This window comes from Pleurodeles waltl, chromosome 8, assembly GCF_031143425.1.
Source record: "Pleurodeles waltl isolate 20211129_DDA chromosome 8, aPleWal1.hap1.20221129, whole genome shotgun sequence".
In the NCBI taxonomy this organism is placed as follows: Eukaryota; Metazoa; Chordata; class Amphibia; order Caudata; family Salamandridae; genus Pleurodeles; species Pleurodeles waltl.
Window position 1 is genome coordinate 1,422,246,782 of NC_090447.1, and position 12,947 is coordinate 1,422,259,728.

General features: G+C 46.7%; 1 protein-coding gene across 4 annotated transcripts in view; it reads left to right on the top strand.

Moving 5' to 3' along the window:
* The window catches only part of LOC138248711 (E3 ubiquitin-protein ligase TTC3-like), a 1,399,506-nt gene extending 1,387,387 nt beyond the window's left edge, over positions 1-12,119 (top strand). For all 4 annotated transcript variants that reach the window (XM_069202543.1, XM_069202544.1, XM_069202547.1 and 1 more), the window contains one exon: positions 8,626-12,119. In XM_069202543.1, coding sequence (XP_069058644.1) covers positions 8,626-8,733 — 108 coding nt within the window. In that variant the 3' untranslated portion in view covers positions 8,734-12,119. The remainder of the gene's footprint in view (positions 1-8,625) is intronic.
* The last annotated feature ends 828 nt before the right edge of the window (positions 12,120-12,947 follow it).

Genomic DNA, 12,947 nt, shown 5'->3' on the forward strand with positions numbered 1-12,947 from the left:
CCTTTAAGGGTATTTATCTGTCATTTCGGCATTTCTTAGGCTACCTGATCAGCCCCCACTCTTTAACTCTCCTATTATGAGTAGGTTCCTAAAAGGGCTCACCCATTTATTTCCTCCCACTCCATTTATCATGCCTCCTTGTGACGTTAATCTTGTACTTACTTATTTGATGTGTACCCCCTTTGAGCCAATGCATAATTGCCCCTTGCGGCTCCTCACCTTCAAAACTGTCTTTCTGGTCGCTATCACCTCTGCTCGCAGGGTGAGTGAGCTTCAGGCCCTTTCCTCAAAACCTCCATACTTGTCTGTGCACCCTGCGCAGTAGAGCTTCCTTTCTTCCTAAGGTGGTTACACCCTTTCATGGAGGCCAGTCCATCACTTTGCCTACCTTCTGTGCACCCCCACATCCTTCCCATGAAGAGGAGAGACTCCACCGCCTGGACCCAAAAAGAGCGTTGGTGTTCTACCTCAATCGTACTAAAGAGTTCCAGGAGGACGATCAACTCTTCGTTGGGTATGTGGGTGCGAAAAAAGGGAAAGCGGTGCAAAAGCGTACAATCTCTCGATGGGTGCTTCTGTGCATCAAAATGTGCTACGCTTTGGCCAAGAAGCAACCACCAGAAGGCTTGCGTGCTCATTCCATCAGAGCAACTGCTGCTTGCACTGCGTTAGCACACGGAGTTCCTGTCCCGGGGGAAAAGTCTATGGTAAGGTATCTGCAACTAGAATGTGTCTCTACCAGATATTTCATTACTGAAGGTAAGTAACTTGTACTTTAGACTAGCCAAGCCTTTCCAGGTCTGTTCCAGGGGGATGAAATATTTTCTTGTGCTCAGGGTCAGCTCTTCCACAACCCTGTCAACCTCTGTAAAAGCAGTGCTTGGAGGGGACCCTGTTTTTATTTTTAATAACAATGTGTCCCTGATATTTGGCTTGACATTTGACATCTTAAAACTTCTAGTTGCAGATCCCTGTTGATACATTCAACAGGAGACTATGATACTTTCTATGTCCTACCACCATGGCAGCAGCACCATTCCAGAAAACAGAGATCAAGGAGTCATAGGTCTCCAAGTGCCACAGTCACAACCCTGACCAAGTGCCTGAACTAATGTCCAGTAAGCACAACGCTACATGCAGCCCAGATGCTTCCCAGTGCTTTAGGCCCAAGTCATATACCAGCTGACTCTGTAGGGTCTGAATAGGAAGAGAATTGGGGTTGTGCTTTAATGAGGACGGATTGTATTTGCATTTCAACCGAATGCACTGTTTGCAGTTCAAACTGTTATGGCCAGTGTGGGAAGCTGGCCTGGTGTGTGGTGGACACCTATAGTGTTATCTTCTTATACCAGGTATCTCCCATTAGTAAAGTGTAGGCAGTGTCTAGGAAGCCAGGGCTCTGTAATGTAATGTATATTTATATAGCGCAGCTTATCAGCCGTGAGAATCTCAAGGCGCTGTCCAAGGGCACAGGGAAATTAAGTTGTTTGCCCAGGGCTCTCTAGAGGTAGCTGTGGATGAGCAGCCAAGACTTATCTAGGAGACATGCAAAGCTTAAGCAATACAACTATAGTTACACAGCAACTTATCACACATGAAAGAATCACAGTGTTACAAAAATAAAGGTACTTTATTATAGAAACACAACACTAGATTACTTATAGGCAGTCCCCCAACTGGAGGTGAGTACGCACTAATTATATACACAGTAACAATCAGAAAATAGCATAGAAACAACAATCTTTGGCAATACTTAGTAAAAATAGAAAGGGCCCTGGGAGAGGGCCAAAACATATACTAAGAAAGTGGAATGCAAGATGCAGTCCCCCACCCGAGTATGTGGAGTTGTTAGGGGTGAGCTGTAAGAACTAGGAACCCCAAGAGGTGAGTACCTGAGTGACCAGGAGAGCAGAGGTAAGTACCTGGTCTCCCTGAGGACTAACAGGAGGACTTGGAAAAAGGATTGTACAAGAACAGGACCAGGCAAGAAGAAACCAAAGGTGGATTCTGGTAGAAGAGGACCTGCAAAAGAAGGGGACAGAGTCCAGTCTACCATGGAGTGTCAAGTGGGGGCATGAGCCACTATCCACCCTTCTGTGGATGCAGAACCAGGTCAACGAGGGAAGAAGACGACCAGCTGTGTAGCCCAGGAGATGTAGAGGAGTCATTGGAGTGATGCATATGGTGTCCCACGTTGGTTGTCGGGTCGCAGAAGGTCAGTAGTGGAGGAGAACCATCAACAAGCCTTGGCAAATGCAAGAGGAGAAAAAAGAAGAGTTTATGAGGCCAAAGAGGACGAGGGACTCGACCCTTGGAGGAGAATCTGGGGTGACCCTCAGCAGTCGGAAGAGCCAACAGAAGCAGTTGAAGCCCCCACAGGCAACCCACTGGCAGCAGTCACAGTAAGTTGCAGTGAGGCCCAGTTAGCACACCAGAATAGGAGTCCCACGTCACTAGAGCAGCAGAGGAGTCTGTGGTTGGTAGGAAGAAGTGCTGATGGCCGGGGCTACTCGGAGCCTGAAGATCCCTTAGAGCAGGAGCAAACAAGCCTTGGTAGCTGCAAGAGTCGTGGTGCACAGGGGTACTGTCCTGCAAGGGGAGGCAAGGGCTTACCATCTCCCAAGTTGGACAGCTGCCAGAGAGGACCAAGGGGACCACTCCAGACCACCACTTGTGATAAAGGATCCACGCAGTTCCAGAGGAGAGTAGATCCACGCAGCTGGACCTCGTTGCAGTTGGTGCCTGCAGATGCAGGGGAGTGATTCCTTCATTCCAAGGGCGATTCCTTCTTGCTTCTTGGTGCAGGCTGAAGTCTCGCCGACCTCAGAGGATGCACAGCCAGGGAATGTTGCAGTTGCTAGAAGGAGCCGGAGAAACAATGTTGCAAAGCGAAATCGTCACCCGAGTTGCAGCTTTCTTGGTTCCTGAAGAGTTCAGTTTCGGTTCCAGTGGTCAGAAGATGAAGTAAACGATGCAGAGGAGTCCTGGTGGAATCTTGCATGTCAAGTCTGAGGACCCACCCACACGGGAGTCCCTAAATAGCCCTAAAAGGGGAGTTGGTCACCTAGGAAGATGCCCACCTATCAGGAGGGGCCTATGACGTGACCTGCCTGACCTGGCCAACAGAGGCTCCCAGGGACATCTCCACATCTTGGTTTCAAGATGGCAGAATCAAGTGGCCACCTGGAGGAGCTCTGGACACCACCCGTGGGCTGGCGAGTGTAGGAGGCTGGCCCTCTATGTAGTGTGCAAAGCTAGGCACATTGTGCAGGGGGTCCAGGCAATCACACGTTGGATTCCAGGCGTAAAAATCAGATTACGTAATGCTCCAATTTTTGAGGTAGCTGGTCGAGCAGTGAGGCTAATCCAGGAGGTGTGCTAAGCATTTGTAGTCCCCACAGAATCAATCATGTACCACACACATACTTCTGTTTATTATATAATTTTTAAGACCAGAATGGTTAGGATACGTTAAGTATTTTTGGAGTTACGATTTTTCAAAGTTTGAACAAAATTACTCTTTCTGTGTGTAATTACACACCATAGGAATCAATGGAAGGCCACCTGTAAAAATGCATATACAGTCACACAGTTGAGTTACCATTCTCTTCTTTTTCAGGATGGTCGATGCAGTCGGTGGGCACCTTGTGCTAGCTGGAGAGCCTCAGGCGGCTCCCGGTTCCAGCGGAAGCAGAGGTGGAAAGCCTCTTGGCACAGGGCCACTTAGAGGGCCACCTGGAAAGGAGGCAGTGTGCAGATTTAAAGGTGGTGCCTAGGGTCCCTTAGGCTGTCCAGGTCACAATGGGTTAGGGACCCGTGGCACACAGCTGGTTCTGTGATGCAGGGCTCAAGGCAGCTGGATGCAGGGTGAGTTGGAGGTCTTGGAGGCCGTGCGCACTGGAACCCTTTGGAACTTGAGGCAAGTCTTCTTCCGGGGGGCCTGGCAGGACGACAAGGGAACTCTGGCAGGAGGTCTGAGGTGTTCCTGAAGTCCCTCGACTGGGGCTTCCTCCTGGTCCAGTTGCAGCTCTGGGTGAGCTGTTCTTGCTGTAGTCCGACGTGCACTGACCAGTACTTGGGCTATTGGCCCAACTCTGCCACAGGAGGGCGCAGTGCCAGGAAAGTGGGCACAATTCTAGGTCTCATCTAGACTGTCGATATGTCGCCTGGTCCAGCTGCGACTCCTGGTTGCAGAGATATCAGCCGGTCGGTGAAGTGACCCTCACCGGTTTACTGGTTCTTGCTGGGTTTTTCCCCCTTTTTAGTGATGCATCCACTCATGAGGGAGATCTCGGGCTATTTGCAAAGCGTGGAGGTCCACTGGGTCTTTTGAGGTCGGTCCAGTGGTCAGCTCCTCAGCGGAGGTTGTCGGGACTCAGCAAGCAGGGGTCTTAAAGCCTCTTCTGGTGCGGTAGGTCCTCTGTTCTCGTGCTGTCGGGTTCTTTGGTGCTGTCTTCTTTTCTTCCTGATGAATCTGATTTCTTGGTCTAGGGGAGCCCCACTAAATACTGAATTTAGTGGGCGTTTTAGGGGGAATCTGGTAGTGTCCCATGGGACACTTACCCCTGGGTGGCTAAACCTACTACAGTGACCACTTCCTGTGGGAAGGGTCATTTCCCTAAACTTCATTGGCTATTTTCCTGCCATCCAACATGGAGGAAAATGAAATGGAGGGTCCACTTCGCCTGCAAGCCCCTAGGGGTGGTGCATGCTCAGTGAGACCCCTCTTTCTATCCTTTGTGTGGTTTGCCACTTTTGCTCCCGCCAAAAGTTGGGGTTGACAAAGGGGGAAGCCATCTGCTGCTAGCAGCAGGCCTGGGGGCTCAAGTTTCAAGGGCAGTAGCCCTTTGAAGCTCACCACCAGGGGAATGCGCTTTTATGAGGGAGGGGGTGTTAGCTCCTCCACAGAGGAAGGGCATTGTCTTACAAACCAGAGTGACCGGGCTCTCCCCCAAGGTTTGTATATTGGCTGTCTGGAGATGGCGTGCTGGATGGAACCAGTCAGCAACCATGCCAGTTAGGATAGCTTTTGCAGGGGAAACCGCTAATGTGACCGCTGTGTACATTTAGGGATAAATCCAATACTGGTACCAGTTTCGATTTATCATCCTGAGTTGTTTGATACCAAACAACCCAGGGTGCAGAGTGGCCATCATGTAGCTGGGGAACTCGTGTATTACCAGTGTCCAGCACATGCATGTCAAATGGCTGCTCTGTTCACTCACTGTGTCCCAGGTTTGGCAAGGACACAGTGGGGGCATATTTATCATGCAGCTATGGCCCCACATATAGTATGGTGTACCCTGCATTAGGGCTGGAAGGCCTGCTAGAAGGGTGACTTACCCATAAGATATGCAGTGTATTGGTGAACAGAGCACACAGGGAGTGTGCCATATCGAATTTGTCTTTTTAGGTTTGCCCAGAACACTCAGCCTGCAATGGCAGTGCTGGGTGCATCTGGGTGCAGGGCCCTAGAGGGTGGCAAAATCACTGCTGCTGCCCTCATTGGCCTACCCTTAATATCCCATGCCCTGGGTATATGTGTACCCATTTACTAGAAACTTACAGTGCTGTTTAATAGTGTACCCAATTGTGCCAGGCATCACAACAGATTTAGGGGAAAAGCTCTGGCCCAGGAAACCTGGTTAGCAGGGGCCCTGGGCACTATAACTTCTAGGACACATCAACATCAGGCAGAAAGTGGGGGACTAACCATGCAAAAAGAGGCGTCCTCTCAGGGATCCGGGGGTACCTGGGCTGGTGCAAACCGGTTTATGCGAGGAGGGCATCAAATGTGCCCTTCAAAGCAAACCAGTGGCTTGGGGAGACTACCCCTTCCAAGCCATGCTACACCTATTTCCAAGGGAGAGGGTATTGCCTTCCTCTCCCACAGGAAATCCTTTGTTCTGCCTTCCTTGCTTGAGCTGGTCAAGCAACAGGAGGGCAGAAACCTGTCTGAGAGGTGGCAGAATCGCGGGCTTCCTGGAAAATTTCGGAAGACTGGTTGGAGCAGTACTTGAGGAGTCCTCTAAGGAGCGCCCAGAGTGCATGGAATCATACAACCAATACTGGCAACAGTACTGGGGTTCCAATTCCAACATGTTTGATACCAAACATGCCCAAGTTCGTAGTTGTAGGTGGACACAGGTAGTAACCTTTGTCCAGTACATGGTTAAAATGGCTTCCCTGCACTTACGAAGTCCAGTGCAATGGAACTAGAGTTCGCAGGGGCATCTCTGCTCATGCAGGGGTGCCCTCACACACATTGACCTGCACCCTGCCCTCTGGGCTAGGAGGGCCTACCATAGGGGTGACTTACAGTGACCTGATGCAGTGACCTATGGTGAAAGGGTGCATACACCTTTTCACGCAGGCTGCAATGGCAAGCTTGCAGACACATTTTGGATGGGCTCCCATGGGTGGCACAATACATGCTGCAGCCCATGGGGGACCCCTGGTACCCCTATGCCCTGGGTACCTAAGTACCATATACAAGGGACTTATAAAGGGGAACCAGTATGCCCGTTGTGGGCTGTACAAGTGCTAGGCAACCAGATTTAGAGGGAGAAAGCATAATCACTGGCGTCCTGGTTAACAGGATCCCAGTGAAAACAGTCCCATACTGATAGTAGGCAAAAAGTCAGGGTAACCATGCCAAAACAAGGGTAGTTTCCTAAGGCCAGGGTCATCTTTCTGGGCACCAGGCCTCAAGTGAAATGGCAGGAGGTGGTGTTCTGATGGATGATACGTTCTGCAGATTGCTCGCCTTTGGAATGTCCCACAGATGCTAAACTGAATCAGAAAACGCTATTTCCCCAGCAATTACCCTTCTGTGTCACCATGTGGCACCATCCACCAACCTTGTCCTTCCAGGATGTGACTTCATCGGGACACATAAGGCACTGACAGATACCTCTCCTTTGACAGCAGCTAGGTAAATCTCTTCTGCAGAAGAGTCAGGGTTTAAATTTAAACTCTGTTGTAGATGCCAAAAGCGAATGTCTTTATCGAACCTACTCAGCAATGGCAAGTGGTGTCTCAGATCCGAACATGACCCCTCAGCCTGTGGCTCCTGCTGTTTGATGCACCTGAAGGCCATCAGAAATCAAAGGGCCGCGTTATTTTTGAGTTTGTCCTGCTGGGTAACAACTGTGTGATCCCTCTCCCCATCAGGTAAGTTCCCTAATAGCAAACAGTCTCACAAGAGATCTTCCCATAAAAAAACAAAAATTCATATGAAAGAGAAGTTTTTTTATCACTCAAGGAAACAGTCCCGTTTCCACAAATATTTGGAGACTCAACATTGTTTCCTAGTGCTCGTTTTTTGCTCGTCTTGGGAGCTGATTCCTGTCTTAGAAAGATGAATCCAGAATTTCCAAATCTGTTGGCCGCACCTGCTCAGGTCCAGGGCTTCAGGCAGGCATCCTGGATATCTTAAGATCAGCCCTTTTACCATCTTGGTCACTTCCGAAGACTGGGTTCTGCGACTCTGGTGGCTACAACCTTGATGCCATTCGAAATGTGCCTGCATAGGCTATGGGCGTGGTGCCACTTCCGAGGAAGCTTAAGCCTTCCAGGGTGCACATTTGGCGCTATTGCATCGTTATCAACGCCGCCTTCAGAGTAGATTTCGGTGCTTTGCCCATCCTAAAGGTCAACTGATATCTGATTGGCCACAGAAAAGTTCTGAACTTGTGTCAGTGGCAAACCTTTACCTAGGCACTTCCTTCTGGCCCAGATATTTCTGGGCTACTATCTGCAACTCTTTGGGAGCGGAGAAAAATGACAGCCTGTCTCCTTCCCTCTGTGAGTTAGTGCCTAGCCAATAAGATCGCAAAGAATGCAAACGAATTATGTGCTGTGTTTGTTTCTGTTGTTAAATCTTTCTCGGTTCCTCTGTTGACACCTTTTTGGGGCATTAAAAAGTACCAGGAACTGACTTCTGCGTGCTAATGGGACAATTATCTTTCCTAATTTCACATTATGGGCAGATAAGGACGGGATTGGTGCAGTGTGAGTTCACCCGATGAGTTTGGAGAGCTATTGCTAGTCAAGGAAAGTTCCTGTATCCAGTTTGTTTCTTAGAGGGTGTCAATGAGTTGAGGAAGACAACGTATCCACCAGAAATATCATTAAGAAAAGTAACTAACTTTTTTTAAACTACATGTACAGCTTCTTGTTTGGCCAGAAGCTGTCCTGGGGTTCAGAAGACTTGGAAATAAAAATTCTTTATTCGACTTAGATCCGAGTCGGTTGAGCATCTGCTGTAGGGATGTGTAGTGTTAATCCGACTTCAGTAGAAACGAGCACCTTTCAGTTCAGTTACGGTATGGTAATTTTCTGGCGGTATGAAGCAGCAAGGAAACAAAAAAACATTATTACTGAACATGAGTAATCTTCCTTAACCTACAAGTAGTTATTAAACATTGATGTGATCGTTAACATATTTTTTTAAAGGAATAAAGTAACGTCTTTTGACGGGGAAAATGAAAAAAATGACTTATTAGGAAATTGTTGTGATTTTAAAAAGTGTAATTGTAAAGAATGTTCTGCCTGGATTTGACGTCTCAATATTATTATCACAACGTTATTTCAAGGAGCATTTTATTTTCTCTTTTGTTGCAGTGCATCAAAACGTGGTTGAACGCACAAAGCACTTGCCCAACATGTCGGGTTCATGTCCTCCTGAGCGAAGATTTTCCATTGCTTGCGAGCAGGAAGCGACCTACCTGAAATTGTCGTTTGCATCTGTGTTGGTGGTTTTGTTTTTATGCTATTGCCGCCTGTGTTCTTATTTCTTAGTAGCTTTGGTCTTTTTGTCCTCCGTTCGCCTTTGTATTGCGGTGTCTCATCAGCCGAACGTGCCCTCATCTTCTTGAGGTAGAAACTGCAGGAGTAATATATTGGATCAGAATTAGAGAGGCGGAGGAGTATGATGACAGAAGCCTTGCTGGAACCTTAAGTCCTATAGAATATATTTTCATGTATTTTCAAGAGAGTTACCTGTCGAAAAGTCAGCTGCTCTTGAATGATTTACCTGTAAATTGAATAAACGTGATAAAGTTCAGGCCTTATTGAGATGTAGACGCCTAATGAAAGCCTTGGTCTTACTTGGGGCCCTGCAGTCAAGGGCCCTGCTGATTCTCTTAAGTATAGAAGTATAGGGGAGCCACATCACCATGGTTTATAATGTTTGTAACTCCTCTCACGCAAGTAGGAGTCTAGCCTTGTAAAGCTTTGGCGTCTTCAATAATTGATTCCCACTATCTGTTTAGAGTAGTGGGTGGATTTGCAGAATGCACTTTTATTGTAAGTGTGTGATGTTTCCTTGTTTTTTGATCTTGACAGTGTCTTTACGGTAACTTAACCCGGTAGTGCCGTGTTTTAATCGTGCCTGCGGACTGGCCTATATCCCAGGCTTGCTTAAAATGAATGTTGATTAAACGGGCAGACAAGTTCTTCTGTCTTAAACCGAAATATGATTGTGATTAAGCATTTAACTCTATTGATTTTACATATTTTTGTGATAGTGTAATCATTGCGTATGAGAAAGTGTGGTATCTTTTATTTCTCAGCCCCCTGGCACCTCACCCTCACTACAAATCCCAAAGTACATTTGTTGAACACACTTCGTATAGCTTGTCTTCGAAAGCCTATTTCTTGTGCCATCATTTACTTGTATGTATTTCTACATCCCCTTGGGTATTCATTGGCTCTTATCACGGTTAGAGATCGCACTGCGACTGTTTTATTGTTTATCTTGACTTAAATCATTGAAATCACTTGGATGCATTACTGTAACTTGAGTTTAAGATTACATTTGTGTGAATAGGTGCATGTTTTAGCGTTTCCAAAGCACAAACCTGGCTCGCTAGTACCGTAGTGCTGTACAGGGGCCTGTCCAGGGATACAAGATGAGGATGTAGGGAGGGGTGAAAGGTCAGCGGATCAAAGGATGCGATCTCTGATGAAGTGAGTTTTAGTCTCTTCCTGAATTGTAGCAGGGCTCGTGCTGTTCTGAGGTCAGAGGAGATGTATATCGACAAGTCTTGGTTATCCATTTTCGATATTACATTTCGGGATAATTATGCACGTTAATCGAGATCTTCTCCTGCACTACTCTAGCATTCCCCAGGCCTTGTAACATTAGGTCACTTCAGTTTCAGAGATGCAGCTCTATGACTCCATGAGAGGAGAAGTAAATTATATTGTTGACAGCTTTTTCTGTCTTGATGGACGCCCTTAGTTTGTGCTGAATATTCTGTTCCCCTCCTGATGTGACAGACTGACAGTTTGAGTCGGAGCCGTGAGCCTCGCTTCTTGGGAGATACTGAAACGGAGACTCATGCCACGCAGTTTATGTTGCACAGGGTCGCTTATATATTTAATTGTACTACATGTAGCATCATTCAGTGCCAGCATTCTCAACTGTATTCAAGATGTTAAAATTATCCTTCCAAAAACGTACAATGATTTATTTTTCATTATTTGTCATGGAGGCCAACTTTCTGTTTGCTTCCACACTTCTCCATTCTTTAAAATCATTTTCGACCCCTCTGTTTTTTTTGTTTGTATCAATCTGCCTATGAGTTGGATTAGTGCTGAGGTCTGCAATCCATTTACAAGTTATATGAACTGAAATGATCCAATGTGTATGTTAATGAATTTGTATTTCGTGTCGTTCTTCAACAGTGGCAAACTCCCCTTCCAAACATCCTGAGCTCCTAACTCCAAAGCTCCTCATCTAAGTGTGCAATAAAATTAATTTACACTTCTAAGGTTATTGCTGAAAACCCCTCTAGCCTTAAGTAACGTTTAGGACTGAGTTAACATAAAAAAGGGACTCGGGGCGGGACAGCGCGCGACACTGGTGAAGGCGCGTCAGCACTGACAGCAGAGGGGAGGGGGTAAGCCACAGATGTCAACGAGCTCTTGCCAGCTCATTCTGTAAGTCCGCCTGCCGCATACCCAGACACCACCGCGCGGGAACATATGCGCTGTACTCTATGATCCCCTTTCTCAAAACCGTCCGTTTGTAACAATGAGAGCCGCTAGAAGGAGTGAGCAAAGAGGGTCCCTCCATCACAGGCACCCGCAGCCAAGCACTACCCCCGCTTCACCCTCGGTACTCGCTCAGCCCTGCCCGAGAAGTAGCAAGGGATGCGCACACCAGTCATGGAGGCATCCTGGCTTCTGCGCTCTCTCAGTGACAGCGGCAGTAAATAAACCCGTTAATATTCATGCAGCAGGTCTGTAACATGAGCTACAGCCCACCGAAGCTCCGCAGTTTTCAGAGGAGCTCTGCATACTCGGTAATTGCAATACAAAAGCAAGCAAGCTACCTTGTACTAAGCATCAAGTATATAAATACAACTTTATTGAAACCTTTATTTAAGCTCATATGTTTTCCTGTGATGAGAGATTGGAGTTGGTTGACATCCTGTTTTTATCTTATCTGAAATCTCTGGTGTTCAGTTGCTCTGATGTAAGTGAACGAATGACAGACCATTCCTGTTCTAACATATGTATATTCCTTATATTAACCCAGAAGTAGAATGTGGCAGCTTGGGGTATCTTGACTCTTTGTTACATCTCTCGTCCATTTCCTCTCCAGCACTTGAGTGTTATATTTTATAGAGCTAGGAGCTGGTTCTCTACCACCGGCCCTTATCTGCCTGGGATCTTCAGCTAAGCCAGTGCAGCCATGTTAATCAGTAGTGAAGGTGGATTGATGTTAAAGTAATGCTTTCCCCGACATGAGTCCGTTCTTTCTTTTGCATCAAAAGCGAGGGATGTGGTCATCCTGTGAAAACTGGCTTTAGCTCTAATAAAGTTAGGGGGCTTGCTATAGGTTTGGCCTTGGAGATGTTGATGCTGCATCACTAAAGCCACCCGAATAGACTAGGTTTACATTTTGCTGTGCCTGGGTCACCTTTCCAGGTGCTGAAAAATATATTTGAGTGTGTGTATGTCATTAAATGCAGAGAACAAAGGCTAACAGCAAACTGGCGCGTTTATTATCAAAACATGTTTAACTCTTTGGGAGAACACCATTAAAATGTAACGTGACTTTCTCATCTTTCTTAACTTTTGCTTCAATAAAATGATTTTAAAATCTACATTATGTGTTTTCTTTCATGTCGTGCGTGTGATGCCTTGAGTGTATTTACATCATACGAAGAAATGTTTACCCTTCCCTTTGTATGCTTTGCCGTTTACTGATTCTTGAGAACACAAATTGCTATGTGGAAATTTTTTGTTCCAGTTTCTTCCTGGTTCAAATATTTTAACTTTATGCAAGGCTCAGAATAGGGAAATGCATACTTGGGTATCTAACCATAAATGGAACCTAACATTAGGTTTTCTTTTTTTAACAAAAAATTGAACAGTCAGGCTTTTTAGGTTTTGTCTGCTCAGCACTTGCACTATGCTTGCAAAATCTCCCGTAAATGAAAAAAAAAAAATCTTTATGCGGGCTAAGAGACTGTCCATTTCTTACCTTTACTTACCCCTGGTCCCTTACTTATCAGTGGCTCCCATTGCACTCCAGTTTCCTTGCTTCCTATTGGTCAGTGCTCCTCCGAGGCTCGGCTTCCTTCTCCTGGGCTTGGAGTCTTCATCCATGCTGGTGAGCTTGGACCAGGTACTGCTTCTTGTGGCCAGCATTCTTCCGGTAGCCACATTCTTCTCAAGGTACTTTTTTTTTCCACTTCTATAAATGCACTCGCTAAGAGTGCATGTGTCTGCAGTGTGTCTACCCAGCCCTGCTGTCTGTGCTTTTCTTGACTCCTTCCCGCCACCCCTGGCCTTTCCTAAACCTCCCAAGTTACAGAGATCAGTATACACCAGAGGGCCCAAGGGACCCTAGGCAGATTATTATGGTAATATTGGAGACTGCCGTCCTTTCCCACCCCCAGCTGAGACGTTCCTTTCATTGCATATATTGA